Source organism: Haliotis cracherodii, unplaced genomic scaffold, assembly GCF_022045235.1.
Source record: "Haliotis cracherodii isolate W230 unplaced genomic scaffold, xgHalCrac1.p SCAF_43, whole genome shotgun sequence".
In the NCBI taxonomy this organism is placed as follows: Eukaryota; Metazoa; Mollusca; class Gastropoda; order Lepetellida; family Haliotidae; genus Haliotis; species Haliotis cracherodii.
Genome location: NW_027266301.1, coordinates 365,749 through 388,731, shown reverse-complemented (window position 1 = coordinate 388,731; position 22,983 = coordinate 365,749). Strand labels below are relative to the sequence as shown.

The 22,983-nt window shown below is 39.3% G+C and overlaps 1 protein-coding gene and 1 pseudogene across 1 annotated transcript; both read left to right on the top strand.

Annotated features, from left to right (window-relative positions):
• The first annotated feature begins 19,212 nt into the window (after positions 1-19,212).
• Positions 19,213-19,941, top strand: LOC139441742 (putative nuclease HARBI1; annotated as a pseudogene).
• A 1,010-nt stretch (positions 19,942-20,951) lies between these two features.
• LOC139441706 (uncharacterized) lies at positions 20,952-21,707 on the top strand. The gene is made up of 2 exons (XM_071222504.1): positions 20,952-21,004; positions 21,392-21,707. The coding sequence occupies exons 1-2, from the start codon at positions 20,952-20,954 to the stop codon at positions 21,705-21,707; spliced, it is 369 nt and encodes a 122-aa protein (XP_071078605.1).
• The last annotated feature ends 1,276 nt before the right edge of the window (positions 21,708-22,983 follow it).

Genomic DNA, 22,983 nt, shown 5'->3' with positions numbered 1-22,983 from the left:
TGGGTCAAGTCAGGTCATTTATTCCGACACTGTGACAGCAATCGTACTTTTCAATGTTTAATTCTTCATTGTATTGTTCTAAAATAACGACAAAGAAGTGGCAGCATACTAATACAGGTAGGTGTACTATCACGGAGTGAGCTGTACTGATATAACGACAAAGAGGTGGCCACATACTAATACAGATAGGTGTACTTTCAGGGAGTGAGCTGTACTGATATAATGAGAAAGAAGTTGCAACATCCTAATACAGGTAGATATACTAAAACAGGTAGATATATATAAAACGGGTAGATATACTAAAACAGGTAGATATATATAAAACAGGTACACTTTGTTGTTTGCACTTGTTGACCTTCTGCCTGTGTTGACAGAATACATACGTTATATGCTAACGTTGAGCTAGGGAAAATCTGCTTTGAAAAAGATTTTACTCTGGTCCACATAGACTAGATAGCATTACTGACTTGGCTTGTAATACCACATTACGAGTCATGGACATGTTGGCTTTTGAAACACAAATATCAACATACGGCCAAACGCTTCATTCCGTATGTGGAGTCTCCTCCCTTACGCCCCCTTTCACTATGACTACAAATATCCCGAATACTTTCGAAATTCGTGATGATTCGCCCAATAATGAAACACTTTCGTGGCTAATCAGGTTGAAAAATATGAAGTATGCCAGGAATGGGTTTAGAAACATGTACGAATTACAAGATTCATGTACGGATCAAACACAAATTGTAAGAATCACCTACGACTAAGTTACGAATATGCCGAATGTTGTTCTTACTTAATTCTTACAGGATTCGTTGTTAACTCGGACCATTCTTGGCTGTTTCGGGATGTTTTCGGGTTGAGGACAAGATTTTGGGAGCCACGAATCGCTAAGAATAGCCAAGAATGCAAAAGAATGGATAACGAAGTTGTTACGGAACATAAGAATTAATTACGAATGAATTACGATACAGACACGAAATTGCAATTCGGGGATCCTTCCACGGAAGTTTTTGATAAACAAAAACTTTCTCGCGGATTCGACGAACTCCCGCAAACTGTACGAATGTTTGGGAATCAAAAAGATTCGTTTAAGAACTTCAAGAAATGATTGAGATTTATCTACGAACATGAAAAAGATCTTATTCGGGGTGATTCGGGAAATAAGTGGTCGTAGTGAAATGGGGGCATTAGTATACTGCTCAAAGATTTGCCCCGATTTGGATTCAAAGTAGGTCGACACAGTAGGTCTACTGTAGGCGGACGCTCTCTCAGGTAAAGGAAATGACATCCAGAGTGGCACCCAAAATATCCTCACATGAGTTAATGTTCAATGAACTTGATAATCGTTCATTATGGAACACAAAAATACCACAGGACGCACATGGGCACATTGACGAACTCGTAGATTAAATCCTTGCAAAACTTAAGTCAAAGACAACAGTATCTGAATGACAACTTAAATATATTTGTGCTACTCACTGTAAATACACTGTGCCGTATGCAATGAAATCGAGAAAGTGGGGAGCACGTAGGAATATACGTTGATTATATAAATACACATCACATGAGGGGGCACGGGTGGCACAGTCGGTGCAGCAATTCACCGTTTATAGTTTCGTCCCTTAGGCCTACAAGAAACCTATGATTATGAATCCGAATTCTAGATTTTCCCTGAATAAACGAATAGGCTATTCAGGACCATGTTCGTGATCGTGGGTTTCACTGAAATGGCCAACGTGTAAGACCTGCACCATTGTCCTCCAGCATCAAACTGACACACACGGCTGAAACATTGTTCAAAGAAGCGTTGAAACATAACCTCATTTACTAGTGTGTGAGTGATTGAGTGAGTAAGATCTTACGCCGCTTTTGGCAATATCCCAGTAATATCACGGCGGGGGCCACCAGAAATTGGCTTCACACATTGTACCCATGTCGGGAATCGAACCCGGGTCTTCGGCGTGACCTCATTTACTAACAGCACATGACACATAAAACTTCATACTGTCGTTCAAGTTTCAGAGGCAGCTCCAGTTCGTGCCACCAGCAGACGTGTTCCTGTGGTGGGTATCAGTTTCAGCATCACCTGTACACTAGCTCTCAGTGGAACAACTCGCTTCTATAAGGGTACATATAACCAGGGAGGCTGCACATTATCAGGCAACTGTGGGACATCTGTCTCAGGATACTCTGTTAGTCTGGACAATACATCCAGGATCCAGGATCCAGACTCCAGACATCGCATCACCAGATTCCGCAAGAGACAGTGGGACATGGAGTTGTACTGACACTGCCACTTTGTCAAATAACATCACATTGTCACAGTTTGCAGGTGGGTTATATTTGTTTTAATCGTATGTGGATGAATTGAAACAGGCTGTGTATTAGGTTGGAATTAATATGTAAATAAAGTAAACTTGTGAGCAGACAAAACGTCAAAACTTACAGGAAAGCTAAGGTTCGTGTCAAACTTAAGAAATAATTCGAAAATGAAAACGTTGGTTAATCCTTCAAATAAACAAAACACACAACCCTTTCACAAGCAGAAGAATCCTATTACTTTGTCTGATTTTGACTATATCATGATCATGTGTTCATGAATCTCTATAAATTCATGTATTTCGGTTGGAAATACCTAACAGGTTGATATGTGTTCATATTACAACAGCTGTGAGAACAGTCTTTGGAGAAAATACATAATGAAAACGTATTTGTGAACGCCGAATATGTCTGAGTTGTTTAGTTGTTTATGCAACCAGAGCAATACATGTGTCATCCCAAAAGATTATAACTAAATATTATGTTTGTTCTTCGTAACTGTTACAATACATCAGACAATTAGAATGTAAACCTTGAGCTGGGTTAGCTGTAGATAAACATGACTTTGGAACCGAACCGTTACTGTTCAAAACAGCGTTAAACCTGACTCCTGGGTTCAGATCAACGAATCTAGGGTAATAGAACAATTTACAAAATCTCACAAATATATATATATTGTTATGATATAATCAAGAATAGTTATATTAATACTTGTTTTAGAGACAATATGAGTTAGGGGTTTCTGGTAAGATGATGACATAATTGTTGACAACTTCATACAGTTATAAAACCACTTGTTTATGTTTGCATACCAAATAAAGAAAACACGTCCCATTTTAATTCTGGAAACCCAAAAGTCCAGAAACTCTACGGCTTTTCCCAGTCTCGGTCAAAAGTATTTACAAAAATAAGCATGCTGTTTTCATGGGAACATACTAAGGAAGAAAAAATGAAACAAAAATGAAAAAATCAACATTTACACCATGGGCGAAGATTCGCCCATGGGTAGGCCCATGGGCGAGAATATTTTCCTATACTCCAAACTCATGTTTTTGTTTCGCAAATACATAACTTGTATTCCATCAAGTATCATACACAATTTTTAACTCATTTTCACTTAATTCAACGATTTTATAGCGATATTGAAATAGTTTGCCCATGGGCGAGAAAAAGGCTTGGCCAATGGACGAGAATATGTTCCTTTACTCAAAACTCATGTCTTTGTTTTTGCAAATACTTAACTTGTATTCCATCAAGTATCATACACAAAATTTAACTCATTTTCACTTAATTCAACGATTTTATAGCGATATTGAATTAGTTTGCCCATGGGCGAGAAAAAGGATTGGCCCATGGGCGAGCATATTTTCCTTTGCTCAACAGTTTTAGTTTCGCAAATACATTCAGGGATTATAAGCATGACACTTGATTCAACTCATTTTAACTTAATTCAACTAATTTTTTGGCGTTATTAAAATATTTCGCCCATGTTTTCGTCAGTCCTTTTAAAGAATTAACTAATTGTTTACAAAGTATATTGTATCATATGAAACATACTTTGTATTTATCATTACATTACTATTTTAAAAAGGCCTTTGGTTGGATGTTTCCTTTGCAGAAGTTTTACAAATTTCACCTTTTTTACATATTGCAGCGATCTTTAATGAACCCGGCCTTATCTCTCAAAACGTTTTGACAGTTTATCATACAAATTCATGCGCGTGTACACCAATTCATTGGCGCTATTTTTCAACGAATTAAAGTTTATTTTGTTTATTTTTCACTTCCCATTTTATGTCTAGTTAATACATCACACTTGGAAATTAAGTGACAATAGATATGCAATATACAGGTACACGTTCGCGTATTTTAATGGGGAAAAAAACCGATTCGTCTTTCATTGCATAACGTCTAACGGAATATCTCACATTCTAACAAAATCTCGAAATAATTATTTCATTATATATGGTGCGATGTTTACAGGCGATTGAGTGAATAATATGTCACTAAAGCAACTTTTGGTATGAAAATGGTAACAGTTCAGAAAAAAACAGCCTTCTTATGATAATTCTCACATTCTCATTAGTACGTTGTATCAAATTACAGTATCGGCATTATTTACAGGTGATTCTACAATACCTGTTCTCGGTCAATTACGATCTACCACACCTCGCACGAATAAACAGTTATTCAGGTGTTGCTGTGGGCAAATACCTAGCCTATATATGTATATTTTTTTGTGGATACATGTATTACATATTTTCGTTGATATGTGGATATATTAAGCACAAAGACAAAAAAAAAAGTTTATGAAAGATGAATTAGTGCCTTGATATATTCAACGAGATGTGTATCATCGTTTAATGGGTCATTCAATAAAAGTATGTTTGGAGGAGATATCAAAGGAGCCGCCCAATATACACAGTGTCGTCCGGTGAACTACCACCCCACCCTGTCCGTAAGAGTTATGTAATCAGTACACAAATATATTTGATGCGGTGTCAGTGTGGAAGGAGTTTGAATTACGTCCGCCACTGGCCACAGAGTTAATCCTCAAAGTATAGTAACAATCAACAAGGTCAATGCTGTACTAATTACCTAGTGACACACGTAACAACGACTGTCAATCTGTCTGCTACAGCTACCATACCATCATCCCTGTCACAACTGGCATATCAACGGCTTATTCAAAATATTTATTGTAGAAACGTCGTTGAGAGGCTAACGTATGTCGTATACAGTCCTCATATTTGATAAAAAAAATATAGTAAATACGTCAACTGGGAATTCAACTGGATATTCCTTATATCAGCTAACAGCCCTGTTTGTGAAAATATGTACTAGACATAAGATTTATAGACTAATAAAATCAATTGTAAGACCGCATAGACCGTAAAACCGAATTCAATATGTCTTGGTATCATCTCTTGTGTATTAGATGATGGTAATGACCTGAAATGTTTTAACGTTAGATTAGGAAGGAGAGACTTTAAAGTGTTTTATAATACTTGGGAACATGAGCAATAAGATGTAGCAACATAAACATGCATGGCATGGAATAGGGAAAATGGTGAAAACAAATTGAAAAGGATTTTAATAAAACATTATTGTAATATATAACTTGCAAAAGCGGTGCCCAAAATTGTTTGACAGTGTTATGTGCGTTGTAGACTGACGACTAGCAAGTAATTGTCATGCTGTACGCATGGTTCCTTATGCAAATTCAGATATACAACCGGTATAAAACTGAGAACTGAGATGCCAAGTATTACCTGCATTCACACACGGAAGCAAAATACTTGTATGTATGCCCTCTCCTCTGAAAAATGTATCACTAAAGTATTTGCATTGTAATAAATATAGTTATAATAAATCTTGGTAAATTTGGTAGGTCCCCGACAGATATGATTTTCAGTTATTTTACACCTTTGATTGATACGGATTACGTAAATGTAGTCTAGTCACTGTCTCTAATGTATCTGCTTGGTTAGAAATTTCAAATGTCCTGATATAGCACTGTTCCTAAAATAAGCCAGTTTCTTTTATCGGGTATAAATAGTTGATTTGTCTTGTCACGCAGTCATTTATACTTGATCGAATGATTTCCACGAAAAATTACGGCAGAGACTTCTGTTTTTTATCATATACATGTATTGTTAATTGTACAAGATGCTTACATCACTGTATCTCAGAACGCAAAACTGATAAAATTCAAACATGTAATTAGTACACAGTTAATTGTTACATATAATTTCCTGCATATTCCTTTTTAAACAAAAAGCCTACATGTATACTGAAATCGGTGTCCACAGTTAAAAGGGTATTAGTGCAGTCGGTCATGGTAAATGGAGAGACAATAATAAGGTGTTTAATTATTGTCTGTTCCAGAATATGCGGTAAAAGTGTAGTCATTTATACATATACACATTACACATATACAGATGAAATACACAATATGATACAGTGCAAGAACAAACTAAGATACGGTTTCTATTAGAAAGAATTATACGATTATCGGTTTAATTAACATGTCAAATGGGGGCACGGGTGGCCCAGTCGTCTAAGGCGCCGCGATTCGCTGTGCAGAGTTGCGTCCCCTGGACACGCCAGAAACCTATGATTGTGGGTTCGAATCCCGGTTCACCCCGATTATGTTTCTAGGTTTGTCAGCACCATACCCGTGCTCGTGGGTTTCACCGAAGTGGTAAACGTCCGAGACCTGCATCACTTCGGGCTTTCCTCCCACATTAAGCTGACACGCCGTGATATAACTGGAATAATGTTAAAAGCGGCGTTAAACCCAACTCACTCACTAACATGTCTAATTTTTCAGGCCAACACGGTTGAGATACAGCATCGGCATGCTCAACTGGAGTTGTTTTCTGCCGGTCGTAAGTTCATCGTTTGACTGAGCACACTTGTGTCGAGGTTGGGATATTTTCTTCTCTTTGTTGGCAGCCTGCCACCGGCCTGAATTTTGAGAAAGGTCTCAGCATGGGACTGTTAATTTCTTATTAAAGATATCGATATTTGCTGCAACGATGGATATACAGGAAGAGTTCCGTGCAGCTCCTGCCAAAGTCAGGACTGCAAGGTTCTATGTGGGTGGAATACACAAGAACAATACAGCAGAATCTGTGAGGCGTTACTTGGAAAAGAAAGCTGTTACTGTTACCTACGTGAGATTTTTTAATCGTGATGAGAAGAGGACAGCATCAGCCCAGGTAAATGTCCTAGCCAAAGATAAAGATAAACTTGATAGCAAAGACTTCTGGCCCGAAAATATTTTTATGAAGCCGTGGCTATCCCGCGAGCAATTCTGGCAACATATTAATGAAAGAAAGAACAATCAGATGACTTCCCCAGACTCAGAAACACCCGGACTATGTTGATAATGCCCTTGGACCATAACTGTCTTTCATTAATGTGTTGGAATGCTAGAGGCATCATGTCTAGCGTTCCTTATTTAAATGATTGCCTAAATGCTAACTGTGTGGATATCTGTGCAATAGCTGATCACCAGCTTCATGAATATAATCTGTGTTTTATGGATACTATTAACAATGATTACTACTATATTGCCCAAACACCTTTAGAACCAGAGCATTGTACTCGACGAGGCCTTCCTAGTGGTGGTACAGCATTACTTTGTAAGAAATCCATGAAGACCTTTATCAACGAAATCAACTTAGACTGTGATAGAATCTCTGGAATAGAACTGTCCTTTAAACAGGATCACTCCATGTACATCTTCTGTGTATACCTGCCCCCATCAAACCGCCCTGAAGAACTTTATTCTTTTTATGTGGATAATCTAAAAGACATTTGTGATGTATATTCCTTGAAAGGCAGTGTAATAGTGATGGGAGATTTTAATGCCACTGCCCGTGGACCTAGGTACAATCCTGCTCTGAGCAGTCGTGATGGAATTCTGTCGAAATTCCTGACCAGTTCAAATTTGTCCCCTGTGAACATGCAATCTAATTGTGTTGGTCCGATATTTACCTTTCAAGCTTATAATGGAGGTCCAGTCTCTGCCGTCGATTATATAATGATCTCAGAAGACCTCAAAGGACTAGTAGCTACTGCTTGTGTAAAAGATGATAATCCATTCAACGTCTCTGATCACCATCCGGTTCTCTGCACAATTTCATATGACAAGATTCCGACAGATGACGACCAAGGAAATGTCTACACAAAATATTCATGGGATAAAGCACTAGAAGATGGATCGATCCAGGACTATACATATGCAGTCTCACATCTTCTCTGGCCTATTTCTTGCCCCGAGGTTGGATGTACACATGATGATATAGACACCTATAGTGATCAGATAGTCCAGTGTCTAACAGAAGCAAGTGAAATGTATTTACATAAGAAAAAGTTTAAGAAATATCTTAAGCCATACTGGAAAGGTAAAGTTGATATCCTTCATAAGTTCATGTGGAACTGTAGAACTGAATGGATCAATGCTGGGCAACCCCGAGGAAGGGAACACAGCACTTTCAGATGCTATAAGGAAGCAAAAGATAAATTTAGATACGCTTTATTGGAGGCAGCAGCACAGTATGAAAATGAGTACTTTAAACAGATAGATGATTGTGGTGACCTAGATCAGAAGATGTTTTGGACTTTAATTCGACGTGGGAACAGAAAACAACAGATTGCATACCTTGAAGCAGAAGGTGTGCAAACAAGAAATCCCCAAGAAATCTGTACCACCATGGCAAACCACATGAAACAGGTATCAAGCGATCAAGATGAGCTTCACTTTGATCAAGAGTTTAGGAAGCACATTGAGGCTCACGTGAAAAGAATACGTTTAGACGTACAGAGCACTGATCAGTCATCAGTTGATCTTCTAACAAGTCCAGGAGAAATAACATCAATTTGCAAAACCCTAAAACGCAACAAGGCTGCTGGAATGGACAACATATTTTATGAACATCTTCGATATGGTGGAAAATACCTTACAAAGTGCTTGTCAGAACTCTTTAACCTCGTTATTACATCTGGATACATCCCTGCCCAATGGAAAAGAGGCACTATCATTCCGATATTCAAGGGAGGCAACAAGTCTCGCGTGTTACCGGATTCTTATCGAGGGGTAACCCTATTGCCGGTTATATACAAGGTATTTGAAGTCATTGTAAGCAGAAGAATCCCACAGCTCACCAACAGTAAATCCTTTCCATGTATACAACAATGTGGTTTCCAGAAAGGCCTTTCCTCCAGTGACACCTCCTTTATTGTACAAGAATCAATACTTCATTATAAAGAGCGATCGGACGTCATCAACGTAGCCTTCCTAGACAGTTCAAAAGCGTTTGACACAGTATGGCACCAAGGACTTTTATTCAAGCTGTATCATCTTGGAATCCCAGATGCACTGTGGAGGATATTTGACAATAGCTACAAGTTCCTCGAGAGCAGCGTCCTTGTTAATAACACAAGATCATACTGGTTTCCGTTATCAAGAGGTGTTCGGCAAGGAAGCGTCCTGTCGGCAAAACTCTACCTGCTATACATAGATGAACTGTTACAGAAACTGTCCACCAGCAAACTTGGTGCAGTGATCTTGGATATCCATGTAATGGCACCCACTCAAGCGGACGATATAGCAATTGTTAGTCCAGTATCAGCAAATCTGCAGAAGATGGTGACCATCTGTGAAAGATATAGTTCAGACTGGCGGTTTACCTTCTCTCCTTCCAAGAGCCAGATTGTCAGATATAGTGACAGAAAAGCAGCTGCTGCTAGTGTTATACTCTATGGACGTGATATCCCAGTGACAAATGAGCTTAAGCACGTTGGTATTATATTGAACTCTGAATTTAACTCATGGGAGAGAACTCTGGAGAGCTGCTCGAAGATGAAAGCATCAGCCATGGCACTCGTCAAATCGGGACTGCATGAACGCGCTCTAAACCCCATGACAAGCTCAAAACTTATTAAGGCAGTTTGTATTCCAAAGGCTATGTTTGGGTGTGAACTCTGGTCGATGATTTCCAAGGCAGAAATTCTGGCTTTAGAAAGAGCACAGAGGTCCATTCTCAAAATGGCACAGGGACTTCCACGTCATACTAGGTCTGACATAGTTAATGCTCTTCTCGGTTGGCTCCCCATAGAATCATTTATCAACATCAGGAAGCTACTCTTTCTTGGCCACCTCTGTAACTGTTCTAATCATCTGCTTTCTAAGAAGGTTTTTATGACTCGTATTTTTATGTATATGCATAAGTGTTCATCCACAAGTATGGGCTTTGTCCCAGACATATGTCGCATCCTCCACAAGTACTCACTGTACTGTCATCTGGAGGCATTTCTTAGTTCCGGTACATTCCTGGGACGGAATATATGGAAAAGAACAGTCAAAGAAGCCGTGAATACTTTTGAAGTACGAGCATGGCGGGAAAGACTTTCATCAGACCCTGACACTGTGCACTTTAAGAGTATTCATCCGGATGTGACCCCACACGTGGCGTGGAGGATAGCTAGAGACTATCCTGAATTAAAGGCAGCTGCCTGTTTTGTTGTCCACATGTGTGCGATGTGGAGGCCGGGGAAATTACATGGTACCTGTACACATTGTGGTATTAACTACCATGACTTACTGACTCACGTACTGTGCCACTGTGCGAGTAAGGAAACAATAAGAGAGAACTTATGGTGTGACATTGTGTGTATAGGTCCCGTTGACATCAGCGTTGAACTCCACAGCAAATCAGACTATGATCTTGTAGCTTGTTTGTTGTCCTGTAAGCCACCTTTGGATACTGATCCAGATACCTGTCGCTCTTACTCACGAAGTGTAATTCGAGGACTCTACCGTTTTCAATATATGGACGGAACTTACTAAGAAAATCCGTTACCACAGTGGTATATGGTGGTATTCTCTGACAAGGTAATTATTGTCATGTATTTATCTTTAATATTATACCTTGTAACTCTCCTATGGAGGAATAAAAGTATATAAAAGTATATATATTATTGTCTTGAGTTCACATATTGAGGCATTTCATATACTAATTGAACAGAGTTCACCTGCACATGCCCACTTAAGTGAGACAGATAGTAACCAAAAATGCAATGAGCTGTAGCTCCCAATCCCTTATAACAACGACAACAACCAGGGTGAGGGCACAGTAAGGTTAAAACGTGTCAACCAGACAATCTCAGGTGGCTAACGCCATATCTCCCATCAAGTCAGCTCTATTTTTCAGCGCTTAATTATTTTTTTTACATTTTGAATAAAAGGAATAAATCATATTTAACAAACCTACACATTACCAAATACAAAACTTTATAATCCTTTCTAGACGTCGTTCCAATTAACCTGGATCATATAACTCGATCGCGAAGGTCGCATACGACTTTAAAGTGAATACATCTACGGTGTACAAGTAACTTTTAACTGTATCATATATACTCATGATAAGCAATTATTTTCGTTCCTAATTCGAATGAGCACATTCTGGGGCTAAATCTGCAAAAGGACAGACAAAATATTTCTTTGTACAATGCAAAAGATACAAACGTAGCGGCTGATAAAAGAGACAATGACTTAGTAATCTGCAATATATCATTTGTTCTCGTTTAATCTATTGAACATATTTAAGTGATTGTAAAGTTTCAAGGAGTGGTATTATGAATGAATTTAGAATATCAATAGCGAAAAACAGTCACCATATGGGATGTACATGTATAACTTGTCTTCCAGCACCACGCTTGTGCCGAGGCCCGTGGTCATAAATCTAATCGGTCCTATAAAAGGAGCAACAATCCAGCTGTACTTGGTATGGTTCACTCCCAATTGTCAGACGACCTAATCATCGGACAGACCAGTCAAGTGTGACTAGTGTACCTGCCTGGTCTTACCTCCTAATTACTGAGCCGCCCAATACTGTCATGCTGTGTGATAGAGATTAACCAGATTATGATTGTGTTTGTAAGTTGCGTTTGATCTGTGTCGGGTTGCAGTTGTTTTATTAGGCAAGACCAGGGGTAGTTTTTTCAATGAAACCTTTCAACCGTTGAGTTTGTTTTGCATTCATGTCATTAAATACATTGTTAGGTAGAATAATAACACATTGTATAGATTAAACATCTCCCTAACCTTAGTATAATCTCACATGTACTCTAAGTACCGTACTATCTTACTTTGAGGAGACATTGAGTAGGCATTGTATGCTGTTGGAATGACTTTACGCAAATCCCTGCGTCAATGGACCCGTGAAGATCCGGGGTAGAACAGATCTTCAACAAACCATTCTTGTCGTAAAAGGGCGACAGCGCTTGTCGTAAGAGGCGACTACCGGGATCGGGTGGTCAGGTTCTCTGACCTGTTTGATGCATGTCACCATATCCCAATTGCGTGGATCGATGCACATGATGTCAATGACTGGATTGTCTGGTCCAGACTCGATTATTTACAGACCGCCGTCATAGAGCTGAAATGTCAAACACAGGCTTGGTTAAAACAAGAATTGCAGTTAGATCCGCTACATGTTGTAGATCTCCTGTAGTCAAGAGATGCAATACCGATGCAGCAATGTCAATTTAAGAGGGACAGACAACTACTCCAACATATATAAACAGAGCCGCCAAAGATAAAAATCAAATCATATCATGTACGAAAATAGAAATCATATCAACACAAAAAGAGAAAGTGTATGAGTACTAAAACTTGCAATAGATATGTGTACCCTACGTACACACATGAGTCCCATTCGACAGTCTACAACACCCGAATAACTGTCAAACAAGTTTGGGTACCCCTTGTGTGCAGGCAAGTTATTTAATTCAATAATTCTGTATTAAAATCCTTTTCAATTTGTTTATCACCATTTTCCCTATTCCATTCCATGCATGTTTATGTTGCTACATCTTATTGCTCATGTTCCCAAGTATTATAAAACACTTTAAAGTCTCTCCTTCCTAATCTAACGTTAAAACATTTCAGGTCATTACCATCATCTAATACACAAGAGATGATACCAAGACATATTTGATACATTGACCTTGTTGATTGTTACTATACTTTGAGGATTACCTCTGTGGCAAGTGGCGGACGTAATTCAAACTCCTTCCACACTGACACCGCATCAAATATATTTGTGTACCGATTACATAACTCTTACGGACTTTTATTAAATGACCCATTAAACGATGATACACATCTCGTTGAATATATCAAGGCACTAATTCATCTTTCATAAACTTTTTTTTTGTCTTTGTGCTTAATATATCCACATATCAACGAAAATATGTAATACATGTATCCACAAAAAAATATACATATATGGGCTAGGTATTTGCCCACAGCAACACCTGCATAACTGTTTATTCATGCGCGTTGTGGTAGATCGTAATTGACCGAGAGCAGGTATTGTACAATCACCTGTAAATAATGCCGACACTGTAATTAGATACAACGTACTAATGTGAATATGAGAATTATCATAAGAAGGCTGTTTTTTTTTTTAACTGTTACCATTTTCATACCAAAAGAGACAATGCATTTAAAAGTTGCTTTAGTGTCATATTATTCACTCAATCGCCTGTAAACATTGCACCATATATAATAAAATAATTATTTCGAGATTTCGTTAGAATGTGAGATATTCCGCTAGACGTTATGCAATGAAAGACGAATCGGGTTTTTTTCCCCATTAAAATACGCGAACGTGTACCTGTATATTGCATATCTATTGTCACTTAATTTCCAAGTGTGATGTATTAACGATACATAAAATGGAAAGTGAAAAAAACAAAAGTAAACTTTAATTCGTTGAAAAATAACGCCAATGAATTGGTGTACAGCAATACAAACAAACACATAAGTTTTGTGTAATGGAAAATATTTTCGCCCATGGGCGAAATATTTCAAGATCGCTATAAAATCGTTGAATTAAGTTAAAATGAGTTACATTTTGTGTCATGATACGTGAAGGAATGCATTAAAATATATTTGCGAAACAAACACATAAGTTTTGTGTAATGGAAAATATTCTCGTCCATGGGCCAAGCCTTTTTCTCGCCCATGGGCGAAATATTTCAATATCGCTATAACATCGTTGAATTAAGTTAAAATGAGTTAAAATTTGTGTATGATACTTGATGGAATACAAGTTAAGTATTTGTGAAACAAAAACATGAGTTTTGAGTATGGGAAAATATTCTCGACCATGGGCCAAACTTCGCGAGATGGTGTAAATATTGAGTGTTTTAAGTTTTTGTTTCATTTTTTCTTCCTTAGTATGTTCCCATGAAAACAGCATGCTTATTTTTGTAAATACCTTTGACCGAGACTGGGAAAAGACCGTAGTGTTTCTGGACTTTTGGGTTTCGAGAATTAAAATGGGACGTGTTAGTAGCATTATGGAATGAACTGTGAGAAGTAAGAGCGGTCACACAATGTGGTTCTGTGTTGCTATCTATTCTTGGTTGTGTGGGTTGTGTGAACCTTTCCAGACGTTCAAAGCTCTCTGTCAGAATCATAATTGTATCATTCCTTCTTACCAGCTGTCCTGGACTGGAGCTTTGTGACATTCTCTCCACAACTGACTTCTCTCCCGTCCTCATTGACCACCCCGTGTACTGCCACTGCCGCCGTCATCACATGGAAATTCCAACAGGTAAGGAATTGTATGTATTGTATGATTGATTGCGTATGTCGTTTCTCTTTTAGCTATCCTTGACGTACACCATGGTGAACTAAAACTATACGTTTGTCCGTTCGTTACAGAAAGCGGTAATAGTTGCTACAGCGTTAAAGACTGCAGCATAAGGTCCAAATCTACTGAACATTAGAGCCCTGACATTAGGTCACAAGAGATGAGACACGCGTGCCAAACTTTGCGACAAAAGGGAATGAAACACGGATACATTCGGACGATTGTATTGCTACACGAGTGGTATGAAACAGGGGCCCTGGTACTTCTACACAAGTGGTACGAAACAGGACCCCTAGTATTGCTACACAAGTGGTACGAAACAAGACCCCTGGTATTGCAACACAAGTGGCAGGAAACAGGGACCCAGGTATTGCTGCACAAGTGGTACGAAACAGGACCCCTAGTATTGTGACACAAGTGGTAAGAAACAGGGGCCAAGGTATTGCTACATAAGTGGTACGAACAGGAGCCCAGGTATTGCTGCAGAAGTGGTAGGAAACAGGGGCGAGGTATTGCTACACAAGTGGTACGAAACAGGGGCCCAGGTGTTGCTACACAAGTGGTACGAACAGGAGCCCAGGTATTGCTACACAAGTGGTACGAAACAGGGACCCAGGTATTGCTACACAAGTGGTACGAAACAGGGGTCCAGGTATTGCTGCACAAGTGGTACAAAACAGGGCCCAGGTATTGCTGCACAAGTGGTACGAACAGAGGCCCAGGTATTGCTGCACAAGTGGTACGAAACAGGGGCAAAGGTATTGCTGCACAAGTGGTACGAAACAGGGGCAAAGGTATTGCTACACAAGTGGTACAAACAGGAGCCCAGGTATTGCTGCACAAGTGGTAAGAAACAGGAGCCCAGGTATTGCTGCACAAGTGGTACAAACAGGAGCCCAGGTATTGCTGCACAAGTGGTACAAACAGGAGCCCAGGTATTGCGACACAAGTGGTACAAGCAGGAGCTCAGGTATTGCTACACAAGTGGTACGAAACAGGGGCCCAGGTATTGCTGCACAAGTGGTACGAAACAGGAGAACAGGTATTGCTACACAAGTGGTATGAAACAAGATTCCTGGTATTGCTACTCAAGTGCTAAGAAAAAGGGGCCCAGGTATTGCTGCACAGGTGGTACGAAACATGACCCCTAGTATTGTGACACAAGTGGTACGAAACAGGGGCCTAGGTATTGCTACACAAGTGGTACGAAGCAGGGACCGAGGTGTTGTGCTATACATGGTACGAAACAGGGGCCCATGTATTGCTGCACAAGTGATAGAAAACAGGGGCCCAGGTATTGCTACACAAGTGGTACGAAACAGGGGCTGAGGTATTGCTGCACAAGTGGTATGAAACAGGGCACTAGGTATTGGTGTTTTAAATGGGTTTCTTTGAATTATATTATTTAGGATATTAGTTTGTAAGATGTTAAGTGGATACTGCCAAATTACTTTTTAAGCCAAGCTGGCCTATTTCCAGTCATGATGTGCCGGGTTAGAAGGGTGGGCTGTGTGCGGTTCCCCAAAAATCACAACAATAACTGGTAACATGTGTTGGGATAGGCACTTCTCTTGTGTTTTAAATGGGTTTCCTTGAAAAATATCATTGAGGATATTAGTTTTCAAGATGTGATTGGATACTGCCAAAATCTGTTTCAAGCCAAATTGATCTTTTTTTCAGTCATGATGTGCCGGGTTAGAAGGGTGGGCTGTGTGCGGTTCCCCAAAAATAACAACAATAACTGGTAACATGTGTTGGGATAGGCACTTCTCTTGTGTTTTAAATGGGTTTCCTTGAAAAATATCATTTAGGATATGCGTTCTCAAGATGTGAAGTGGATACTGCCAAAACCTGTTTCAAGCCAAATTGGTCTATTTTTCAGTCATGATGTGCCGGTTTAGAAGGCTGGGCTGTGTGCGGTTTTCCAAAAATCACACCAATAACTGGTAACATCTGTTGGGATAAGAACTTCTTTTGTGTTTTAAATGGGTTCCCTTTTTTTATATATCATTGAGGATATTAGTTTTCAAGATGTGAAGTGGATACTGCCAAAACCTGTTTCAAGCCAAACTGGCCTGGTTTAGACAAGACGTGCTGGGTTAGAAGGGTGGGCTGTGTGCGGTTTTCCAAAAATCACACCAATAACTGGTAACATCTGTTGGGATAAGAACTTCTCTTATGTTTTAAATGGGTTCCTTTTAAAAATATCATTGAGGATATTAGTTTTCAAGATGTGAAGAAGATACTGCCAAAACCCGTTTCAAGCCAAATTGTCCTGGTATGAAAAAGGGGCCTAGGTTTTGCTACCCAAGTGGTACGAAACAGGGGCCCAGGTATTGCGACACAAGTGGTATGAAACAAGACCCCTGGTATTGTGACCTGGTATTGCAACACAAGTGGTATGAAACAAGACCCCCGGTATTTTGACCTGGTATTGCAACACAAGTGTTATGAAACAAGACCCCTGGTATTGCGACACAAGTAGTACGAACAAGAGGCCTGGTATTGCGACAAAAGTTTTATGAAACGAAACCCCTGGTATTGCGACACAAGTTGTACGAACAGGAGCCCTGGTATTCCGACACAAGTGGTTTAAAACAAGACCCCGGGTATTGCTACACAAGTGGTACGAAACAAGACCCCTGGTCTTCCGACACAAGTAGTACGAACAAGAGCCCAGGTATTGCGACAAAAGTCTTATGAAAGAAAACCCCTGGTATTGCGACACAAGTGGTACGAACAGGAGCCCTGGTATTCCGACACAAGTGGTACAAAAAAGGAGACCAGGTATTGTGACACAAGTAGTATGAAACAAGACACCTTGTATTGCAACACAAGTGGTATGAAACAAGACCCCTCGTAATGCTACACAAGTGGTACAAACAGGACCCCATGTATTGCAACACAAGTGGTAAGAAACAAGACCCCTGGTATTGCTACAGAAGTGGTATGAACAGGAGCCCAGGTATTGCGACACAAGTGGTACGAACAGGGGCGAGGTATTGCGACACAAGTGGTATGAAACAAGACCCCTGGTATTGCGCCACAAGTGGTACGAACTGGAGCCCAGGTATTGCGACAAAAGTCTTATAAAACAAATCCCCTGGTAATGCGACACAAGTGGCACAAACAGGAGCCCAGGTATTTCGACACAAGTGGTACGAAACAAGACCCCTTGTATTGCTACACAAGTGGTACGAAACAAGACCCCAGGTATTGCGACACAAGTGGTACGAAGAGGAGCTCAGGTATTGTGACACAATTCGTATGAAACAAAACCCCTGGTCTTGCGTTACAAGTGGTACGAACAGGAGCCCTGGTATTTTGACACAAGTGGTACGAAACAGGAGCCCAGGTATTGCGACACAAGTGGTATGAAATAAGACCCCTGGTATTTCGACACATGTGGTATGAAACAAGACCCCTCGTAATGCTACACAAGTGGTACGAACAGGAGCCCAGGTATTGCTGCACAAGTGGTACGAACAGGGGCCGAGGTATTTCGACAAAAGTGGTACGAAACAGGGGCCTAGGTATTGGTGTTTTAAATGGGTTTCTTTGAATTATATTATTTAGGATATTAGTTTGTAAGATGTTAAGTGGATACTGCCAAATTACTTTTTACCCCTGGTATTGCGACACAAGTGGTATGAAACAAGACCCCTGGTATTGCGACACAAGTGGTACGAATGGGAGCCCAGGTATTGCGACACAAGTGGTATAAAACAAGAACCCTGGTATTGCTACACAAGTGGTACGAAAGAAGACCGCCGGTATTGCGACACAAGTGGTACGAAACATGGGCCTAGGTATAGCTGCCCACGTGGTACGAAACAGGACCCCTAGTATTGTGACACAAGTGGTACGAAACAGGGGCCCTGGTATTGTGGCACAAGTGGTTTGAAAAGGGGGCTGAGGTGTTGTGCCATAAGTGGTACGAAACAGGGGCGCTGGTAGCTTCACAAGTGGTAGAAAACAGGGGCCCAGGTATTTCGACACACGTGGTATGAAACAAGACCCCTGGTATTGCGATACAAGTGGTACGAAACAAGACCCCTGGTATTGCGACACAAGTGGTACGAACAGGAGCTTAGGTATTGCGACACATGTGGTTTGAAACAAGACCCCTGGTATTGCGACACAAGTGGTTTGAAACAAGACCCCTGGTATTGCGACACAAGTGGTACGAACAGGAGCTTAGGTATTGCGACACAAATGGTATGAAACAAAACCCCTGGTATTGCGACACAAGTCGTACGAAACAAGACCCCTGGTATTGCTACACAAGTGGTACGAATAGGAGGCCATATATTTCGACACAAGTGGTATGAAACAAGACCCCTGATATTGCTACACAAGTTGTACGAAACAAGACCCCTGGTATTGCGACACAAGTGGTACGAAACAGGGTCGAAGGTATTTCGCGATAAGGGGTTCGAAACAGGAGCCCTGGTATTTCGTCAACAGTGGTACGGAAGAGGGGCCAAGGGGCTGTATTCACAAAGCTTCTTAGAGCCTTAAGAATTCTTAACTCCACTTGTGTCGCAATTCTTAAATCCACGAAGAAATCTTAGTTTCCCTAAGAACCAACTTATGTTTTAAATAATTTCTTAAGTCATATTCATAGAGCTTCTCGGTGCTTAGTTCTTTGCTTAAGTTAAAGATACCTCATGAGCTTACTTAAGTCCTTAAGAATTGTCTTAAGACATCCAATATGGCTGCCATAAGTATTGTACAAATCACCGCTAGACGAGATGTACTGCAAATATATTCTGACAAAGAACTAATCAGAAGATACAGGTTAAACAAAAGTGGTATTGAATATCTGACTGGGTTAATTGCTGATAAAATATGTCCTAGCACCTCTCGTTCTCATGCCATGACAGGAACTGAAAAGGTTTTAGCAACGCTACGTCATTTTGCTGAAAGGCAAAATGCAATTAGGCAACGGGGATGACTTTTGTCTTTCCCAATCGTCGGTCAGTCGAGCGATAGGGAGACAGTGTCAGCTTTGTCAGACGCCGATATAGCATCCCAGTTTATTCTCTTTCCGGCAGCGCAGGGTTGCATTCGTCGGAATCAAGCGGCGTTTTACAACATCGCTCACTTCCTTGGCGTTGTTGGAGTAATTGATGGATCCCATGTGCAGATTATTGCACCATCTGTCGACGAACCCTCATACGTAAATCGTAAACAGTACCACAGTATTAACAAACAGCTTGTATTTGATCCAAACATGATAATTGACCTAGTTGCGGAGTGGCCAGGCTCCACACACGACTCGAGAATACTCATCGAAAGCGGACTTCATATTTTATTTGAACGACACATCGTGCCAGCCGGATGTCACCTACTTGGATATAGTGGCTACCCCTGCAGAAACTGGCTGCTTACTCCGTACCTGAGACCTAATCCTGGCTCACAGAGCTCCTACAATCGTTAATATTCTCATACAATCGTGAACACGCAATCGTAATGAGAGTTATCCCCCTTCAAGATTAGAAAGGTGAGAATTGATTGTTGTAAAAAGTTTAAGTGTTCAAATGTGAACAGATAATACCTGGGGCGGTATTCTCAGAGCTTCTTAGAATTTTCTAAGCAATTGACTTAAGTTTTCTTAAAAATTCTTAGCTAAGAATTTTTTTTTCTCTACTGTATCAATTCACAAACAGTCTAAGCATAATGCTTAGCAAAGGATTGGTATAATATCTAAGACTTCTCTTAATCTACCCCGTTGCATCTTGAGATATTAAGTTTTGACTAAGAATATTCTTAACACCTTTCGAGTGACGTTTTGGAGCTTCCCTTATCTATAAATAGATACAAAACACGACTCTTCAGTGTTGAAAACGCGAAAGCCAAAGGTTTTGGCAGACGACCTTTTTTCGATCGGCGGGAATATAGACGGCAGCCAGCGAACATGACTGACCAAAAACGAAAACCCAAAAGGTACAAGCAAGGTGTTATCAGCACAGGTAATTATTGTAGTTCACATTTTGCAACACTGAACTGTAATAGTAGTTTTACAGTGCATAAATCACCAGATCTGAGATTCATTTAATCTTAATGTGATTCAATTATTGTCTAGGGTATCTTTCAAGTAAAAATAATTGTATTTGGTGTCATTAAGTACATTCTGGTGTCCCATACAGTGTATAATCAATTCTTAAAAGTTTGAATTTACATTTGTACACATTTCTAAGGTTAGTCATGATGAATGTGCATATTTATAAAGATTCCTAAATTTGAAACAAATTGTAAGGTTGTCTTCAATTGTAACTTTAGTATTATTTAACACATTGTTTTGGAATAAAACTTCCGCAATTTTTTAATGTAAGTAACACTATTTGTTTACTTCGTCCATCACCATGCCCTACTTTGAGTGCCACATCAGAGGTAGTGTGGGATATTCTGGGACAGAATAATGTATCAATATCTGGAATACCATCAGCTATGGACACATCCCTCCTACAGGTGGTCAGCCTTTCTGACACAGTTAATGCAAGGTAATTCTACTGATGTATTCCCTAGCCCTTGTACTGAGTATAATCATTCATATAGCAAAACTCTAATTAAATGATTTGATATGAAAAACTATTATGTAAGCAAAGTACCTCCTATGCATAAGTGGTCATACATATAACTATAAAAACATCCATATTAAATTATATAACACATCAATGACAGAGAATAACCAATCTTGATTATCCACCTGAACAAATCCTGCAAAGTGCAAGATTGTGGTGAAAAGTATTTGAAGGGTTCACCAAAAATCAGTGATGACTCCAGGTGTTTAAGACTGAAGATATTCTCTCATATTTTTACCCTATTCAGATACATTGAGACTAAAAAAATAACAATGACTAAAACATTTTCTGTCCATTTATATGCAGTGAATACAGTGACATGGCAGCACTTGACTTGCAGACACTCCAGGCCATGGGAGGAGCTGTCCCTACTGCATCAACAGTGTCTGTGCCTCTACAGCCTAAACCATCAGTGCCAGATACCGCCTCATCAGCACAGGGATCCACGAAGAGACCAGCAGGATGGATCACTGTCAAGGAGCCAAAGTCTTCGAGACTTTCATTCCTGTTGGGGGAAAGTTATGATGAACTACTCTACAATAAACTTAAACTTGAAACTAAATGTTTAAGTCTTGAGAAGAAAATTATGGAAATTCAACTTCAAAAACTGCAGAATGAATAGAATTTATATTTATACCATGTATGCATATCACTTTTTAAGGCCAGAGAGTTTACCATATGTTTTCAAAATGTAATGTATTCCTTGAAGAGAAAGATGTGAAACCCTTTTTTGACAGAACCATACTCCTTTTCAGTTTAAATTTATCTTCAATATGATAATATTGGCTAACGTGTGAGGTAATGCCATTTCTATCAATAGATACATTTATAACATGTCATATTTTGAATGTGTTTTCATTCAACCATATTCTCATGTTTTACTACTGCTTTCAGCAACATTGCATCTTCGTATTTGGGTGCCAATGATATGGATAAAATCAACAAAATGTAAGACCATAGCTGACCAAGCTTGTAACGTACTTTTTCCAGTTAAGTATTGTATTGAACAGTATTGTGTATCTGTGTTGAATCTCTTTCATATTTTTATAAGAATATTGTTCCTACAATAAGGAGGCAAACAGTTCAGGATATTGTCAAAATGATCCACAAACGATTGTGTAAATCTATTTGAGGACTAGGGTACCAGTCATCAAATTGTGTTACTTATCGCGAAACTGGAAGATGTCAATTATGGGGTGTCTATGTCACTAAGTGCAGAAAGTACTGGCTCCGTCTGTTGAGACTATCTCCTGACAGGTATGTTTATCAGTGCTATAAAAGGTTGTTACCTATGGCCAGTGGCCAGTGGCCAGTGAGGATGAATATCTTATTCTGTGTCACTGTATTTGATATGATGACAAGCAGGGCCAGTTACTTCCAAGAAATTGTGATATGTATTACGTCATTGCTTCTCTGTGTACTTATCTTAACCAGAACATATTTTAAAATTTGCTAAATTTCTGAAATATGTATAAGAAATGCGGGAAGAATTTAAACGTGTATAATTTTCAACAATAATGATTATGTATTGAAGACTTTATGTACTATCGTTCTTTTGCCTTTACTACAATAAAATCTGTCTGTCATAAAATGTTTCTTACATGAAGATAAATGTATTTTCATAAAAGTAAACTGGGAAAATGCATTGCAAATGAACCCTTGAACATTTTTAATGATCCTTGAGATTCAGAAAATATACATCATATTTTAACAATTATAGTATCAATATTAATTTCATTTCATTAATCAGTAAAATGTTTGTGAATTATTTTTTAAAAAGGGTAAACCTTATCAACTGCTTCTTATATATTACTCTTATTTGTTAAAAGAAACTGGTTTTTTTACTGAAATGTTTTATTGTTGAATATAATTCCTTAAATAGTGGTTTTACTCAATTA

Bases quoted from the DNA above. Each gene is read 5' to 3' on its own strand.
- LOC139441706 (XM_071222504.1), top strand. From the start codon at position 20,952: ATGGACACATCCCTCCTACAGGTGGTCAGCCTTTCTGACACAGTTAAT. The intron at 21,005-21,391 runs GTAATTCTACTG...ATTTATATGCAG, and splicing joins TCTGACACAGTTAATGCAAG to TGAATACAGTGACATGGCAG.